The sequence below is a fragment of the Sceloporus occidentalis genome, unplaced genomic scaffold (assembly GCF_023333645.1).
Source record: "Sceloporus occidentalis isolate IW3139 unplaced genomic scaffold, rSceOcc1.0.p SCAF_1, whole genome shotgun sequence".
Taxonomy (NCBI): domain Eukaryota; kingdom Metazoa; phylum Chordata; class Lepidosauria; order Squamata; family Phrynosomatidae; genus Sceloporus; species Sceloporus occidentalis.
Genome location: NW_028316981.1, coordinates 155,240,566 through 155,259,977, shown reverse-complemented (window position 1 = coordinate 155,259,977; position 19,412 = coordinate 155,240,566). Strand labels below are relative to the sequence as shown.

The 19,412-nt window shown below is 43.3% G+C and overlaps 1 protein-coding gene across 7 annotated transcripts in view; it reads left to right on the top strand.

Annotated features, from left to right (window-relative positions):
- The window catches only part of STXBP4 (syntaxin binding protein 4), a 178,970-nt gene that overhangs the window by 81,718 nt on the left and 77,840 nt on the right, over positions 1 to 19,412 (top strand). For 5 of the 7 annotated variants that reach the window (XM_089478426.1, XM_089478435.1, XM_089478409.1 and 2 more), the window contains 3 exons: positions 5,118 to 5,294; positions 16,458 to 16,574; positions 17,040 to 17,060. In XM_089478426.1, coding sequence (XP_089334552.1) covers positions 5,118 to 5,294; positions 16,458 to 16,574; positions 17,040 to 17,060 — 315 coding nt within the window. The remainder of the gene's footprint in view (positions 1 to 5,117; positions 5,295 to 16,457; positions 16,575 to 17,039; positions 17,061 to 19,412) is intronic. The other 2 variants (XM_089478455.1, XM_089478417.1) reach the window with 1 other exon arrangement.

Below are 19,412 nucleotides of genomic sequence, written 5' to 3'. Positions count from 1 at the left end.
AAACCCCAAAGGGCTGCATGTGGCCCACTGGTCTGGTAAATAAGATATTGTTATACCCTGCCATAGGATAAAGTGGATCTTTCTTACTTCCTTTCTTTCTTGCTCTCTCTCTATTTCTTCCTTTCTCTGTAAGCAGAGAGGAAAGTCCATGGACGGAGATGTTGCTCTATCACTGAAGAGCTTCTCATAGTAGCAGAAACTGTTGGTCCACTGTTGTTGGTGCTCTGATAGCCTTTAGGGATAAATGGGTAGTTTTTTCTTGCTCAGAACAGACTTTAGAATAGCAAAATCCCCAGCATGTCCATAATAAGGGTGAACATATGTTATTTTTGGAGCTGGCTGTGGGTGAGCAGAGTTAACAGTCATTAGTGTTAAAGAAAATAGGGTTGAATTAAAACAACACACATCTTTCTAATGAGTCTTAGAGACTGTCACTTCCCTGGCTAAGATTCTCATTCCCTAACTGGACTGCTGTAAAAAGGTGGTATACATTATTGTACTTGTAATAAAAAGTGAAGTGTCTTGAAAGCTCAGCTTCAGTTCTGCTTCCTCAAGGTGAATACCATACATATATATATATAGCAACAATTCAGTCAGATGGTGATGATGCTGATAGCAGCATATCTCAATGTGAAGCAACTTCATTTTTTTCTTCCTCTAAAGAACAAATATAATGCTTAGAATACCATCATTCCATAACAAAGAGATGCCTAGATTGTGATAATGGGCAAAAATAAACAAATACATGCCTCCATTGAATAGATTCCAGCATTGTGCAGAAATGATTAATTAATTCATGTGCCCCTCCCCCCTTGAACTGGACTTCATCTCACATAAGCCCTGGATAGAGAACTACAGTCCAACAACAACTGGGGGACTTCAAATTACTCACTCCTGCTTTAGAGGCTTACTGCAGTCTGTAGAGCCCATAGAACTCTTGTTTTACCAGTTGTGAGATTCTGAATAGAGTGGGCTGGAAGGCAATTAATAAATTCAGCTCCTCTTGATTAGAGACTTCACAGACCACGCAAAACCGAACAAAAATAGCCATCTTGTTAATGGCATCATTGATTGGCTTCATTGACTTCCAACCATATAATTTGCTGTATTTTGTAAATATTTTTCTGTTTTTGAGTGAGAGTGCAATGTCCTTGCCAGTTTTCCAGATTTTGTTGTCAAGGTCCCCTCGTTGTGAATATTTTTTTCACTTCAATGGGCTAAGCATCAGAATGAGTGCTTTTGGAGAATGTGTTCTAATTTTAAAAGGCTGCTTCAGGAAGAAGAGAGTTGGAAATGTGTTCAGTTATACTTTTTGTATACAACTAGAGTTTAGCTTGAAAGGATGTGCATCCACTGTATCCAACAGAGGGTACAAAGTTGTTTAGTTCTATGCCACCCAAAATGGTGGTCACCAGTGTTGGTTCACAAATAATCAACTATTGGTGCATGAGAAGTTTCCAGGAAAGAACAAAAGAATTGTTGCCGATGGGCTTAAATATAATACTAGTGCCTAGCACATTGAAATAAACAATAGCTGGTCCTCCATGTCATATAGCTTGAGATGCTCTGGTTTAGTCCATCTGTGGAGCTGCTCTAAATAGATTCCTTCATACTGTTTTTAGGAAAAAGTCCCCCTTTCCAGAAAGAAACAAACAGTGGGCTCCCCCATCACCACATTTCCACCCCAACAGAAAAAGCTCTACAGGACTGGATAGATCAGAGGAGGCTCCAACATTGGCAAAGGCTGCCCTTTAGACTCCTTCCTTTTGGGATGGCTTTTTAAATTGCACCACCCCATTCATGTCATCAAGGTCAGAGGTATTATTTCTTAACAAGTATATACTGTATATTAAATAGTTCAAAATCAAGGCATTCTTTAAACAGTGAATACTTTAAAGAGAACTAAGTGCTTCCAGGATTTATATGGGAATTACCACTATTTGAGAGTTCTACTTTTCATAACTATTTTTGTTGCACTGTTCAATGTGTAACTGTGAAATAATGTAGCTGTCTTAATTTGAAGGTTTATAATGCAGGGGTTTTTGTGCTTACTTGTGACTCTAGTAAACATTACTTTAGTCAATCCATATCTTACATATGTTTTGCTCTCTTTATGCCTTCCTCCTCTTAGGTCATTTTCTCTAGAAGTTTCAGGGACTGAAGCTTGGAATAAGAAATGGTATTTTTTTTTTTTTTTAGGAGTGGCTCAGTCTGCTCAATACATCAGCATTTTATTGATTTATTACATTTTATATTATTCCTTAATTTTCCTTGAGGGACTGTGGCATTGAAAACCTAGGTGGTTTCCTCCCTAGTCATTGACTTTGTCCTCTTTGCCTTCAGCTAGGTAAGCGGCTGTATTGTATGCCGTCAAGCAGTGCAATGGAGAGATTTATAGTTCTAGTAATACAAAAGAAGACAAAATGGAAATAATATTTTTAAAATAAAATACTTTGGATTTCTGTGCAGAGGTGTAAAATTCCTGGAAATTTTGAATTCATGGGAAAAGTCTTTTGAAGAGAAAAATTGATTTTTCCCCCTCCGAAAAATATTGCATTGGAAAAATGCAATATTGGCATCTTTACAGATTGAAAGTCCCTTTGGTACTTTATGAACATAAAATGTAACAGCTCGCAGTTACGAGATTGTGAACTGGATTTAACAATCTTGTAACTGCTGTGGATTCACATTTATAGTTGTTTGTGACCAAACATGACCTCAAAAATATACCTTTTCAGTCTGGCAGCACCTCCACTGAAAGGCTTTTAGGGATCTGCAAACTGATGCACTAGGAAATGACATCTCCAGGACTTTCTGGTCATAGGATTTATTGAGACAGGCAGTTGCAATAGGAGGCTTTCATGGCTGGCATCCATAGTTTTTTGTGGGTTTTTCGGGCTATGTGGCCATGTTCCAGAAAAGTTTCTTCCTGACGTTTTGCCATCATCTGTGGCTGGCATCTTCAGAGAATGCTTCGCCTGGAAAAATTGGGTGTATATACAGTGGTACCTCGGGATACGAATTACCCAGGTTACGAAATTTTCAGGATACGAAAAAAATTAATTTAAAAAAACTGTTTCGGGTTAAGAAAGTTTTTTCGGGATACGAAAAAACTTTTGGTGCTTTTCGGCGCGATTTCGCACCAAAAAGCGGCTTTTCCCCATTAGCGCCTATGGGGATTCGGCTTGCGAAAGCCTTTCGGGTTACGAAATTGACAGCGGAACGAATCAATTTCGTAACCCGAGGCACCACTGTATACTGTGTGAGCCTGGGAATGCAGGAGTGATTTGCATGTGTATTGTTCTGTGCTGATGGCTGGCCTCAGGCTGGGAGGCTAATGCAAACGAGGATTAATGTCTGCTAATTGGTGATCATTATCTGCTGGGAAAGCCCCTGACATTTGCATTTGCTGAGTCCTTATTTTGCTATTCCTCAGGACTGGTAGCCAAATTTTGTTCACTTTAAGGGTTTCTTCTTTCCGGTTGAAATTATCCAGATGTTTGTGGATTTCAGTGGCTTCCCTGTGCATCCTGACATGGTAGTGGTTGGCATGGTCCAGAACGTCAGTGTTTTCAAACAGTATTTTATGCCCAGGATGGTTTGTGGCATATTCTGCTACTGCTTTTTCTGGCTGGCCCAGTTGCAATAGGACTCTGAAAAGTATCTCCAGCTGCCTGTTCTCAATGTGCCCTACAACTGGGGGGGAGGGGAAGCACTGCAGTCATTTTCCAGTTTGCCATGCCTTGGAAACTGTTTGCTTTCATTTTTGCAGGGTTGACAGGGTATGCTTTGGAGGCGGGGGTGGCTTGAGATGTAACTGCAGTGACTGAACTCCATCATTGTAGTTAAGTGTGACAATATATAATCTGAGCCACTATGTGTGTATGGTTTGGCATAAAATTATCATGTTTGATATATTTAAAGTACAGTGTTTTTTCCCAGAAAATTGCAAACTGAATTATTATTATTATTATTATTATTATTATTATTATTATCATTATTTGTTACAAATGGAGTTACCAGGTTCTAAACTCTAAGCAATACCTGAACTACAAGGAACCTGTTGGGTTTTCAGTTTTCAATTTTTCTGAGAAAAAACACCTTTGGGGGTGTGGGGCTCAATTTTTTTCATGATCCTTCACATATCTAAACCTGTTTAGAACCTTTCCCAGTATTCATGACTCAAAACACACAAATTTAGATCGCTCACATTTATTTAAAAAAAAAAAAAACAACCAACAATAACGTCTGCTGTGGTCCAGAAGGGCACATGTGCCAGATGTTCAGAATCCTATGAACTCAAGAGGTAAACACCAAATTACTGCATCCCCCTTCTGGGATCCTTTTCTTCAGTGATTGGAATTGTGGATATGTCATGTGCTGTTTCATTCTTCTATTCTCCAGTTGTTTTGGCTTGTAAAGTACATTTTCAGCTCTGTGCACTGGCCTATGTCTCAGGTCTAGCTGAGCAACTGCATGTCCAGCAGTTATTTTACATGTTAACATCTATAAGCCCTAGCCAGCATGGCTTCTAGCCGAAGATTGTGGGAATCTGGATGCTGTATCCATAAACATCTGGTGGATACTAGGTTGCTATCCCCTGGTCTGAGCTGACATATTGCAGCTTTTTTTCTCTTCTGTGCTGTGTCCTCTCCCTAAGCTTGTATTAAATTGTCCTGATTGAACATTTGGCCTTTGATATTTCAGGTATCAAATTAAGACACTTGTTACTGAATGATAGTTAGGATTAGGATTACAGAATTTTTGGGAGTTGACGCTCAGTTATGGCTCAGAGCTCAGTATGGGGTCTCCACAGTTTCTTCAGGATCTCCAATATCTGTTAGTTTGATTGGAGACAGTCAGGGCAAAACTATGCAAATATTTGCAACTTTTCTCCTCAGGATCACTCATAGGGTAGGCAATACTAAAAGCAACGACAGCAACCAAACACCTTTCTTCTATAACATTTCCTAAATGATAAAATAGAAATACTGTTTCTGTTTTTGACACATTCAGAAGCTGAATTAACGGTTTTTAAAAAGAAATTGGTTCTGTTGGGCAGCACGTTTGATTTTATTGGGCCATATCTCTTTAAAACAGAATTTGGTTTTCTGTAGGAAGCAAAGGCATCTGTGGAAGAGACGAGAACCTTGCGAAGCAGAATCCATCTTGCAGAAGCTGCACAAAAGCAAGCTTGCGGAATGGAAATGGACTATGAAGAAGTAATCAGTCTGCTAGAGAGAGAAATCTCTGAGCTGAAGGCTCAGATTGACGACCATTGTGGCCAAAATAAAGTAAGCACCTCAGTCGTATCTCATAGGGTTTCCATGGTTTCCATACTGTTGTCATGTATCCTGTTTTTCATTTTTCTTTCATTTGTTCCCCTAAAGTAGGTCACTTGTATTATTTTTCTTGTATTATTCAATAGCCAGCATGACTTGTTGTGAAGACGAAGGGTGGGGGTGGAAGCAACATGCAGGCTATGAACGTTCTCTTCCTCAGAGATCTCTTTTTCTTGGGAAAACACAAAGCATGACTTAGTTTGGATCACTGGTCAATGTGGCACAGCTCAAGCGTAAATGTTATGGAACATATCATATGGTGAATTGTTCTCCTCTTTTTGTTTTAACTATTATGTTTTATTAAAAACACTAATTGTTATGGTTTGACAGAGTTTTCAAAAAAGTTAGAAACAAAGCTTGTAGTTCTGAATCTCAGAACTCTAAGGCTGAAAATGAGCCCCACTGAGCTCAGAGGGACCATCCAACTCTAGATAGAATTACATAGAATTGTACTGTACAGCTCTTTTACATGGTTTCCAAGCATTTTCATATTCTGGCCTTTTTTCCCCCTTGAAGTTAGTTCAGCCTGTAATAGCTATTTGCCTATACTCAACAATGACATATCTAAAGACCCACAAATAAAGCGAAGATGTATAAATTACATGTTTGTTATATTAATTCTGTTTTATTTAATTATGAAAGATGCACGATGTCAGTGTGCCTAAAAATTTTCTGTGTTACTCAGTAGCCTTCAGATGCCAAATTTCAGACTCAGCAAAATATCTAACAGTACACACATTCTCATTTCCAGAAATAAGATTACTGCTGCCATTATCAGAATGATTTCTTATAGCTAATTGGAAAGTTGGATTATATACAACAACATCCAAAATAAACAAAACAGGGGCCAACCAAAATGGGAAAAAATACATGTTGGAAGCTTTTAAAGCTTTACTGACTTCTTTATCGGGCAAAGATGTTAAAAATCATATGAGAGGGGGGAAATGTAATGATGTTTGTCACAAACCTGCATTTTGTCAAGATATAGCTGTTCTCAGTTCAGGTGGAATTGGAGGTATGTACATGCAGGACAGCCCCTCCTCCTTTGGTAACATGAGTACTCCAGGAAATAAAATTTAAGTTCTATTAGCAAGACAAAAAGAGATTCTTCTCTTGAGATCCTAGGATTATCTCTTTTTGTCTTGCTAATAGAGCTTAAAATTTATTTCCTGGAGTACCCACGTGGCCAGAAGGAGGAGTGGCCAGCCTACAGCCACATCTTGCAACATCATCATATTTTTTTCTCCTAAATGATTTTTCACATCTTTGCCTGATGAAGAAACCAGTGGAGCTTCAAAAGCTTGTGACATGTATTTTTTGCCTTTTGATTGATCCAATAAAGCTATCACTGTTTTGTTGAGATTGGAAGTTATTGTACTTTGGTACATGGCCAACATGGCTACTCCTAGATATGATTTCTGGATTATATACAAAGTTCATTGGGTGTTTTTCATTCATTCATTCATTCATTCATTCATGATATTTATATTTGGCTAACAGAAGGAGAAACACACACACACAACCTGACAGAAGAAAACAATTGTATTTTAATACGTATTTATGTGAGGTACTGTGCATGAACATACATGCATCATAACCAGAAACCACAGATGGTTAATGGTGCCAGTGGTACAGTGGAAACTGGTCATTAGTTCAGGTTGTGTGGCAAGCTACTGCTAGCTGGAGGATTACTGTCTGGAGACTAAGGTTGGAAAGAATATTCCCCAATTATTTGCTTCCTGGCCAAAAAAAAAAGAGAGAGAGAGAGAGAGAGAGATTCCGATATCCAGGAAACCAAGTCAAGAAGTACAGTACGGTGGAAAGAATTTTACACAATTTTTACACAGTATTTTTACACATTCTGAAATATTTTGGGAAAAGATTGTGCACAGAAATACACGTGAGGTATTTTTTTCGCTGAGGATTGTGGGGATATGCATAAAAAATGCTTTTCGTGCAATATTGTTGTTTTCTTGCACAACAAAATATCTTACACCAAAAAATATTGCACAGAGAACAGAGTTTCCTGAAACACTTCAGGATTTTAGAATATCAGGTAAGAACTGTGCAGGAATATTCATTTCTCTGGAGCAGGGAGAAAACAGTAGAAATTATTCTACTCGCTTTCAGGAATGAAATAGTCAACTGTTAACATCCCTACAGGTAGGGATGCCATAACCTGGCTGTGCCCATGCTTGTAACGGTTTCTGCGGTTTGGCACGGTCACGGTCCAGTTCATTCTAAATCCTGGGTTTGGGCCCGGCCGGCAGCCATCGCGCCTAAAGGGAACACTCGTCCCCTTGAGGCTGGCTGGCCAATGGCAGAGCAGCTGGAGTGGAGCTGTTTCCAGCCCCACTCTGCCATTGGCCAGCCTCAAGGAGGAGGTGGACCCTTGGAGGAGGAGGAGGAGTGAGACTCTGGGCCAGCCAGGGGAAGGGAAAAGCGCCCTTTCTTAGTCCATGGCGAGGAGGAGGAGGAGGGGGAAACAGGAGGAGATGGTGGGTGCCCATTTTCAAAGGTTCCCCCCCCCCAAAGTGCACTTTCTATGTACAGTAGAGTCTCGGTGAAGAAGCATGGGACGTCGGATAGGGGACAAAAGTCCCTCGCCTTGCCTCCTCCCTCCCTCCTTCCCTCCCTCCCTCCCTAGTTCCCTACTTACCTTCCCTGCTTGAGTCAGGCTTCTCCCTTTGGCCTGAGGAAAATGAAGCCGCTGAGGAGAGGCCTGGGGCTGTCCTCCGCAGCCACCGAGTCCTCTCCTTCCCTGCTCCTTTCCGTTCTTTTCCCTTCAAAGAGCTCCAAAGTCCCCTTTGGAGGAAAGGGGAGGTCTGGGAAGAGCAGGACGGGGCTAGTGCCCAGGTCTCTCCTCTTCTTTCCTGCCTCCCTTCCTTTCCCTTTAAAAAGCTCCCAAGAGCCCTTTGGAGGAAAGGGGAGGTCCGGGAGGAGGAGAATGGCCTCGGAGGACAGGCCTGGGCCAAGCACACAAGCCCCTCAGGAGCCTGCATCCTCGGTCTAGGCTTGTGCTCCGCTGCCCAGGCTTCTCCTTTCTGGGGATTTCCTCTCCCCCGAAGGGTTGGGGGGGGGAAGGAAAGTGAAGCTGGGAGGGAGAGGCTTGGATCTGCTAAAAAAAGTGTCCTACATTTGAAAATGTTGTCCTACATTTGTCCCGGTTTGGAGGTCCTGACTTATGGCAACCATACCTACAGGAGATGATTTTTGAAAAGTGAGTCTTATTTACTTTAGAACACAAATAGAGCCAAAGACATTCTTTGAAAATTGTTCCCTATAAAAAACAATGCAAATGCTTTTGGCCATCTAATTCAGAGTCTAATGCCAGCATTCTACAGCAGCTTTTTAATTCTTGTTCTGTATTAATAATTGCTACTTAATCACAGTTGTGACACTATTGCAATGATTGTAACTGTCCCCAACCAACTACTTTGCCAGGCATCAACTGCAGAGGGAGAAGGAGGCCCATTCTGCCAGTGATCAGAGCATGGATGCATGGCATTTCCATCAGGTTTGGGAAGGGGGTCAGGCCAGGAGAAATTACTTATTAGTATACTTAACTAAGGCCCGTTACATACGGGCTTAAAAGTACGCACGGAGCGCGTACTAGGGTTAAGGCGGGGCAGTGCTTCCGCACCGCCCTAACCCTAGTGTGCGCTCTGCATGCACAAAATGGCGGTGGCCGTTCCACACGGCCGCCACCGTCGATACGTCACGGCCGCACCGCCTCCAAACGAGGTGGCGTGGTTGTGACGTATTGGGGTCGCGGCTGGGCGCCTAGGGCGCCCTTTCCGCAACTCCGGAAGGAGCTCCTTCCTCGTTTGGTCCGCTGGGCGCAGCCTTCAGACGGCTGCGCCCAGCGGACCAAAGAAGAAAGGGGCCAAACGGCCCCTTTCTCCTTCTCCCCGCCACCGCAGGGTGTCCTTGGGGCTTGAAGCCCCAAGGACACCCCTTTCCAGGCTGCGGGGAAGGGGCCCTTTGCCGCTTCCCCGCAGCCCGGAAAGCGGCGGATTGGGGCCTCAGCGGCTGCCGCTCTGGCCACTGAGGCCCCGATCTGGCGGGGAAAGGTGTGCCTACAGGCCGCCCCAAAGGGGCGGTCTGTAACGGGCCTGAGTTTTTGATGTCGAATATTGATCCATGTAATGTTGAAAAGGCCTCATGTTTGGATTTTCTAAGATAGTAACACAGTAAGTTCCTGAAAGCATATGTGTCAGTAATTACATAAATGCAGGGCACAGGTGAACTTGAATTTGTAGTTTTGAACCCTCCTTCCTTTTATTTGTTATCATTCATGGCATTTTATATTTATTTTCTCTGTAAGAAATTCTAACACAATCTCCTATGTTACAGTGTTAAAATCCAGAACATAACAATAAAAGGAAATTATAAAACAATGAAACACCAATAAAACCGTAAAACATTTAATTAAAATCACAAGGGATCAATTTATGCAACCATCAGTTTATATAAAATAATATTGGTCTTCTTGATTGTTAAGGTAATGGACAGAGAAAGGATCTATGCTCCTCATTAGTTTGCTGTTATGGTATTAAGGAGAGAAAAATTATGCTGAGGGAAAACTGCAGTAGATGCTTGCCTACTTATAGAAACCTGTTCCTAAATAAGCTTATAATTTCCCTTTTGAGGAAACAAAACTTTCCAGTCAACCAGACGTACTGATGATGTGAGTGGCAGTAGATATGCCAAAGAAAACGGAAGATTGTGTATGCATATACAGTTCCTGGTTGTCAGGGTTTTTTTTTTAAATGAATAGGACTTTCTAATGTCTTCCTGTCTTAAAATGAGGAGCTTCAGCTATAGTTTATTATTGTTGCTATTGTTGTTAGATGGGTCCACCTAAAGCATATAAAGTTGTTGACATGGGTGATTTTGATTTCCATTTTCACATACACACACATTACCTACAATATAGCATGCTTTTGCTTCTACTTGAAAACCTGACTGGAGGATATTCCCCCCCCCCCCCAATCCTCTCAGTTCAGAGATTCACAGTTCTTACCATTCATACCAGACTATCCCCATCTATTTCCTGTTTTGAAGCTTTAGAACAGAAGCACGTACTTTTTGATTCACTCTTTTCTTCATGTGGAGTTATTCATTTTAATTGAGGGCTGAAACAGACAGCCCAGTAATGCCATCTTTTAACTGGCTTGGGTGTGTGAGGTTTAGATGCGCCACAACCCCAAGTTGCCCAGAAGCTGCACTGGCAATTATACACCAGTCAGCCTCCGGGTGACACGGGGATGCCACTTGCTCTGGAGCCCACGAAAAGCCAGCTCAAGCAGCAAATGGGCAGCTTTTTTCCATCCCAAATAGGAGATTTTTTCTGTTCCCATCTGGGGCAGATGCTGGTTGGATTAGGGCCACGTTTCTGTTTGCCTTAGCCCCGATCCATCCTAAATGGGGCAGCTCCAAACCACCCTGATCAGGGCCATCTGTTTCAGCCCTAAGTATCTTTTTTCACTACACAGTTATAGCACAATGATCCTACGTGTAATTTCCATGGCTGCATGCTATGCAATCCTGGGGGTTTTGTCGTTTGGTCAGAGGTACCAGAGCAGTTCCTTGACTGAGGATACTAAATGCCTCTCCCTCAACTGCATATCCCATGCTTCCATAGCATGAAACCATGGCAATTAAAAATGAAATAATACAACTATAGTTATGTTGTGTGAAAAGGGCCCAAGTGTGAAAAATCTTTGCTTTGGTGATTGCACCATATTTGCGATTTTAATTTGCCCTCCTAGAGAGCTTTCCAGACTTACAAGTGGTTACTTTCACCCACAGAAATCAGTAGGTGCCATTTACTTCTGTGGGACCAAAACAGGGTAGCTGTATCAACCAAGATCACAAGTTCAAGTAGCATCATTTATGTCTAGGGACATATGAACATGATCCTTTATTGTAAGTATGGTGGGCCCTTGGTATCAACTGGGATTTGGTTCCAGGACCTGTCATGGGTACCAAAATCTGTGGATGTCCAAGTCCCATTATATACAATGGCATAATAAAATGGTGTCTCAAATAGCAAAATCAAGGTTTGCATTTTGAATTTTATGTATTTTAGGAATTTTTCAAGCTGTGGAGTATTGAATATGTGGATAAAGAATCTGTGGACATAGAGGTCCAGCTGTATTTTACTTTCTCCTCTAGAAATGAGCAGGTGATCATAAGCATTTATAGGGAAAAGCAAACACAGTCCATTCTTAATATGTAACTATGAGGAACTGCATGTGAGCAAAGAGGGGAGGGGGAGGGAAAGTTCAATGGTAGTCTGTACTCTCCAGCATTTCACAGGTGAAAACTGAGGTACATATGGCCAAGAATCACATATGGCTGAGTATGGTCAAGGTGGCAAAAGTTACCATTGAGGAAGAACATACATGCTAGGAGAGATTCCAGCAATTGTGCTTTTGACTGACCCTACCGAGAAGGGAAAAATTCCATCTCCTCTTTTCTCCTGTGCTATTAATTGGGAGCAGACTATTTTTATACTTTGAACTCAGTTTACAACAACTGAAGTATTCTGAGAATAAATGAGAAAAGTGGGAGAAAGAGAGAGAAATGGAGACATTTTAAAAGCAGCTGGAAAAATGGGATGACAGAGGAAGGATCAGGATTGTTCCTGCATAACTGGGACGGTTGGGAGAGTATGAAGAGTCTCACTTGCTCTTGAGTTAAGGCCAGCCCTATCATTAGGCAGAGTGATATGGCTGCCTCAGGCAGCAGACTTTGAATGTTATGAAATAGCAGCAAATTATTGACTACATAAGACCAGAGCAGATGGGCAGGAAAAAGCCGCTCAATCTTGTATTTTTCAAAAGCAGGACAAAACCCCTCTGTCCAGACAGCTCACTCCCAAGGCAGGCCTAATGCCCATGGGTCAAACTGCACAGCACGGCATCAAACAACATTTTTTTTTGTTGCTTCCTCACCATATCTTCACACAAACAAACTGCCTGTGACCTTCAAGTACCTCACCCAGATGCCATCCCATTGCATGGCCACACCTTTGATCAGCCACAAATTTGCACATGCAATTTTCCATTGGTACAGGGCATCGGTGTGTGAGTGATACATTGGCAAAGTACAATGATGGAAGCCCCTCATATATGCTCCCTCCACCCCATGCCCCCTGTTAATAACAACAACAACAACAGCAATAACAATAATAATAATTTTTTAATTTCTATCCCGCTTTTTTCCAAGCAATCAAAGCGGCGTACAGCAAGTTAAAATACAACCATATATACACAGTACCCCCCCCCCTTATAACAAGATTGAACAGTATAAGATTAAAAACCAACTAATCAAAAAAATCACCATGGGTAGAGTCACTAGATGGGAAGTCTTGTCCGTGGCCGAGTATGTTATTCCGGGAAGGCCTGCCGGAAGAGATCCGTCTTAATGGCTTTTAAAAAGCTCTCTAGATTGTTAATGTGACGGATCTCGTCCGGCAGGCCATTTCATAAATTGGGAGCGGTTGCATAAAATGTCCTCTAGGAGGTCGCCGTCAACCTGGTCTTTAAGGGTTGTAGTAAATTCCTCCCAGAGGACCTGAGTGTATGGGGCGGATTGTATGGAAGCAGGTCACCCTTAGATAGGTTGGGCCCAAGTCATGTAGGGCTTTAAAGGTGATAACCAACACCTTGTACTGTGCCCAGAAACTGATAGGCAGCCAGTGGAGTGACTTCAGTATTGGTGTTATATGGTCACTCCTTGCTGTTCCTGTGACCAACCTGGCTGCCATATTCTGTACCAACTGGAGTTTCCGGACTAGGCACAAGGACTGTCTGGTCTGTGGTGTAATTACATCCATTGGTGTTGTCAAACTTTCTTTTTCCTTTTTTCTTTTTTGCTTTGTCACAGCCCTGCATTGACGTCAGACTGTTTATACGCAGGCACAAAGATGTGCGTTTTCCAAGTTAAGCCAGGGTATCAAGTCCTCTTTTTGCTCCAGTTTTTAGCCCAAGAGAGCAGCTGGGTTTCCACCCTCTTTGGAGGTGTGGGTCATATAAACACCCCACCTGGAAACCGCCTTATTTTGCCTGCCTGTTTCACCCCTTAGTTGCCTATTTTAATATCAAAGATGGGGAGGGGGATGCTTGTGGGATTTTCTACCACATGTGCCAGAATGACCTGCCTGGCTTTGGACAGAATACAGCTTGACTTCAGTGAATTTGCTTCATGTCAGAAAGCAAAATGTCTTGCGCATGCTCTGTTTACAGGGGCTACTTCATGTATGATCCAGCCACCCCATTGTAAAACATACCTTGGTCAATGTACCGCTGATATACTAGGCACAGAAGTAAAGATGGAGCTGATTGTATAAATACTGAAATATTCATGCAACATTTTCAGCTTCTTAAAAAGAATCTCTCAGAATAAAATTAGCTTGGATTGTGGGAGCATGAGTCACCTTTAATAATTCCAGTATTGTGGTAACTTTATCTGAAGCCGCAATGATTTTCTGGTGGTTTTTTCTTTCTTTCTTTTTTTTGGGGGGGGTGGGGTAGGGAGCAAGTAAATTCATTGATAAATTATTAGCATGCTGCAGGGAATGAACATGTACAGTACTTGTATATGATCCTTCTATGATTACATAAAATGGAAATATGACTGCAGGACATCATCCTATCATACATAATATCAAAGAGAAACTGCACAGATTCCATTGTATACAGCATTCTGCTGCCAATTTCTTTACTTCCATAATGTATATTTTCATATGCCTAAGCAGGTTTCCCCAGTAGCCACAGCCAAAGGTGTACAGCAAGGGCCAGGCAATTCTCCAACATCATAATATCACAACTTTATTTATTTATTTAAAGTGTTCCACACCATTTATTAACTATGCTCCTCACACTCATTTTTAGCTAAAAAGGGCTACACTAGAATTGTGGGACAATTCCACTATACCCCTCCCCCCCATTTTTTAATCTCCCAGATCCAGAAGTGGTGTCTGGCTGCTCCTGGTTTCAAAACAATTTCCCTACTGGGCCGAAATCACATGTGGAAGACATAGCACAGTTGTCCTTCCCATGGCCCCTGGGGGTGCAGGAGGCCCTCTGAGATCTGGTGAGGACTGGCATATTGTCCACAGCAGTGACTTCTGCCATTCACTTTGGATGTGAAAAATATTTGTTTTTTCTCAGAGACATTGTTTCCAAAATAGGGGCAGAAATATCTCCTCTCTCCAAAGGTAGGCTTGCCATATCCCGCCTGGGGGCGGGACTTTCCTGGTTTGGGGCGGGTCTGCACGGTCCCGCCCCGGTTTGCCCTTTGTCCCGGGTTTCGCCCTGCCCCATTCCTGGCAGCGGGGCCCAGGCAGGGAAAGAAGCCTTGTCTCAGCAAGGGCTCCTTCCCTGCCTGGCCCCCGCTGCCAGCAACGGAGCCCAGGCAGCAAAGAAGCCTGGGCGAGGGCTCCTTCCCTGCCTGGCCCCCGCTGCCAGCAACGGAGCCCAGGCAGCAAAGAAGCCTGGGCGAGGGCTCCTTCCCTGCCTGGCCCCCGCTGCCAGCAACGGATCCCAGGCAGCAAAGAAGCCTGGGCGAGGGCTCCTTCCCTGCCTGGCCCCCGCTGCCAGCAACGGATCCCAGGCAGCAAAGAAGCCTGGGCGAGGGCTCCTTCCCTACCTGCCCCCCGCTGCCAGTAACGGAGCCCAGGCAGCAAAGAAGCCTGGGTGAGGGCTCCTTCCCTGCCTGTCCCCCGCTGCCAGCAACGGAGCCCAGGCAGCAAAGAAGCCTGGGCGAGGGCTCCTTCCCTGCCTGGCCCCTGCTGCCAGCAATGGAGCCCAGGCAGCAAAGAAGCCTGGGCAAGGGCTCCTTCTCTGCCTGGCCCCTGCCTCCAGGAACGGAGACCAGGCAGAGAAGGAAGCTTTGCCTGGGCAAGGGCTCCTGCCTGGCCCTGATGCAAGCATCGGAGACCAGGCAGGAGAAAAAAAAGCCTTGCCTCTTCTTTCTCCTCCTCTTCTTCTTTCTCCTCCTCCTGTTCTTCTTCCCCCTTCCTTCCCTTCTTCTTCCTCTCTACTTCCTCTTCTTCCTCTTCCTTCCCCCCTCTTCCTCCTCCTCCTCTTCTTCTTCTCCTCTTCCTCCTCTTCTTCTTCCTCTTCTTCCTCCTCTCCTCCTCCTCTTCTTCCTCTTCTTCTTCCTCCTCTCCTCCTCCTCCTCCTCCTCCTCCTCCTCCTCCTCTTCCTCTTCTTCCTCCTCTCCTCCTCCTCCTCTTTGAAGCCATGTCAAATGCCCAAATGTGCTGTTGTGTGTCTATTGGAATTGGGGCGGGGTGGTGGTGGTCAGAAAGGAAAGTACATTTCTGCCATCTGTCTAGAAATAATGCCTTGGGAGGGCACCCACATTTTCCCCTTTAAGTCTGACACCTGTTTCACTTTACTTAAAAGTACAGCAGTCATCTCCAACATCACCTCATACTTATATTTGATAGCTAGACTAGAAAAGATCCCTATACTAGAGGAAATTATACAGCATATGGACAAAGCTCAAAGAATCCCTGCATGTGTTTTGATGTCACAACAACACGTGGGCCCATTTTCTATCTGCCTCCTGGCCTGATTGGTAGTTGGATTTGGGAGCAGATTCTGGTGCAACCACATTTTCTAGTGCGGGTATGGGAAAAACATTGCTACAGGTTTTATGTGGTTCCCAAGGCCATTTTGTGGCCCTCAGTCCCTCAATTTTTTTTTAAATTCAGATATATGCCCCTCTCAATGAATATGCATTGAAATTATGGGGAGAATTATTCCACATTCTCTTCCCCATCCCTTTTAGGCCTAGGAGAGGCTTTTTTTGCTACAGGACGTAACCCAGAAATTGACCAAGAGAGGGTCAAAACCATGATGGAACTGACCCCTATCCCCTGTAAGGAGAGTTGAGAGTCTTTTTGAGGGAAATTAAAAAAGTGTTTAGGGATCTGTGGGAGAGTGTGGCCTTCCAAGATATCCTGGGAGGCATAGTAAAACCATTTATGCTCCCTGTTGGCCATGCCTATTCTAGTGAGAACTTAATGCTCCTGGCACAGACATTTCTGTTCCTGTACTTCTGGCTTAATGACCTGATTGAATTTATTTTTCCTAGGATAGCGTCCAAGACTTAAGGAAGAGGATTACTGTGCTCGACTGCCAGCTGAGAAAATCTGAAACAGCCAAGAAAACCTTTGAGGTGGCAACTGAAAAGTTACTGCAGTTTGTTGAGGTAAAGCAACGAGTCTTTTCTCTTGAAAAGAGCAAGGTATGGTGATTGCAATTTTTATTGTTGCCGTATGTCTTCAAGTCATTTCTAACCTATGGCAACCCTATCACAGGGTTTTCTTGGCAAGATAAGGCCTTATTACTCTACAGTCATCAAAGTGAGGGACAAATATGAGACATCAAGAAAGAACTGATTACCTGTGACATCTAGATGTAAGCAAACTGACAGAGACCTATTTTAAGAAGACCAAAATCAGAATTTATGTGTTAAAGGGGCATACATGGAGTGAGTGGGAGGATAATTGAAGAACAGCCAAAATCTAAATATAGATGGGCTGATATGTTTAAAGTTATTTAATTACATTGACAATTACTAAATTAATTTTAATTGTGTAACTTTTAAAAACAATAGCTGAATGCTTTCGCCTAATCTCTGTATTTTGCAATTAACTTTCCTTTCGCTGGACAGATGACTGGAAAACAGAAACAGGTTTTTATTTTACTAAGTGATTAGGTAGAACATTGTTGTGATGATTTTGCTTATATGTCCACAGGCACACGTTCTAGGTTTTTCCCTCCCTTTTCCTTTTCTTCTAGTGAAAAAATGAAAATTCAGAGAATGGACCTATGATACTGTTGAAGGGACCAGACCCTTATGTGGCTACAACCCTGGAAAACAGATAAACTTTCTTCTGGAGATTTCTCTCTCTTTGTAGACCTGGGGTGGGCAACAGCCAAGAGTCAGAGAGTCACATTATTCCTACATAGGACCTCATAAGTCCATCTCCTTGCATCTTCACTCTACTTCTTTATGCTTAAAAATCAAGATATCATCATCCTCCCCAGCAAGGAGGAGATAATTTCACAATATGTTTGGCTTCTCTGGCTTATTTTAGGCCCATGTGAGGCCATTTTGAACTTAAATCATCCAAAGTATATTCTAGTTTTAAAAAGAAGAAGTAGTTTTTAGTTTTGAGCGGTAGCAATGGCATCATTAGGGGAGTGTGGTGGTCCGCACCAGGTGACACCCCAGAAGGGGGGAAGAACTGGTTGGGTCCTTTCCCCTTGCACTCCCAGCACACACATTCTCACCTTCCCATGCCATCCTTGTGCCCCCCCTGAGCATGCTCCCACCCCCCCCACCATCCTTGCACTCCCGTGTGTGCTCCCACCCCACCCCCATGCAATCCTGTCCTTTTCCTCATCAGGAAAAGGATGGGGCAGCACGGGAAGAGAGCACATGATGCCCCTGAAAGTCCTACCTCTAAAAGCCCCCCCACCAGAAGCCTTGCCCCCCACACTGTGTAACACCTAGTGTAGGAACGCCACTGGGCCATAGTAGAGTATTAAAATGGCCTTAGGCCCACCCCTACTGTAGACTATTGGGGCAGTCACTCATCACAATAAGGCATTGTTTGTGTTAACCATGGTTAACCACTTAAACCACAGATTGCACATCTAAACAAACCATGGCTTCTCTTTCCTATTTCTAATTTATTTTTGTTTATTTCTGCCTTGCTCCTTCTTTCAGCTCCTCTTTTAGGGTAGACACTTGGAAGAAGTAAGCTACTGAGAAAGCACATTTGTGGGGTCAGACATAACAATCTATTGTTTAAATACGCTAGAATTTATAAAAAACAATGTTAAATAATGGATTCAGATTATGGTTTGTAGCAATTTAAAACCTTGGCTGTTAGCAGAAAGAGAGTCACATGACAGAACAAGCTAAATTTCAGCTAACTTTACTATGGTTTGTCCGGATGTGTAGACTTGGACAATGGACAATAATGAAATAAGGCGTGTGAAAGACCTTGTTTTTCTTTGTTTTGCTTTTTATTGGTGGCTTAGCCTATTTAGATGAGCCATCCATAGTGCCTGCTGCTTGTCTGTTGTAGTCTCCCTTTCCCTTCTTTCCTTAGAGAGTAAAAGTCACTCACGTTCTAGGAAGCTCAGAACTACACAGGCCAAACATTATAGACTTAGACCTACACCTCTTTTCTTCCTTCTAACTTGAAAAGCCCTAGCATAGAGGTTGACTGACAAGCTTGTCAATTATATACCTCCCATTTTAAAAGCACTTGAAATGTTTTGAGTTATGTTATAACATTCTGGGCCAATGCAGTTAGTCAGCAACCTCAGCAGTGTTCAAATTACAGGATCCCGGAGAAGTCTGCACCTTTTGTGAGAATCGTCCTTGGTAACTTTGGCCCGTTACAGACCGCCGAGAAGCGGTGGTCTGCTGCCACCGCCGGTTGCAGCATCCAGGAACCGCAGCAGCCAAACAGCGCGGTTCCCAGACGCTGCATAGAAGGAGCGCGAAAATCGTGCTCCTTCCTGGGCCCCATAAGAGACGCCACGAGGCACTAGTTGCGCACTCGCGGTGTCATTTCCAGGGCGTGACGTGTGGACGCAGAGCGTCCGCTATGTCAAAATGGCAGTGGCCGTGTGGAACGGCCACCGCCATTTTGATGTAGTCATTACGCGCGAGGGGCAAGGCGCATCAGGAAGCGCCGCCCCTCGTGCGTAATGACGGCGCCTCATGGGCCCTTCTGTAACGCGCCTAGCTTAGAAGGTCACTTGAGGAGGGAGACATCATTTAGTTAAAATTGGAACAAGTGATCAGGTGATGTTTATGAATTTCATTATAGCCTGTCTCCCCACACACACATAGCTTGAGCCCATGCCTAAAGATTTATGTGAATAAACTACAGGCTGGATGGGAATCTGACAAAAGAAGAATGAGGAAGTGACAAAATCATGCCACATCTGATATGAGCAAGTTCCTCACTTCCATCCTATCACATGTGCAATGCTGCAGTCACAAAGCCTTAATTCTGACCCA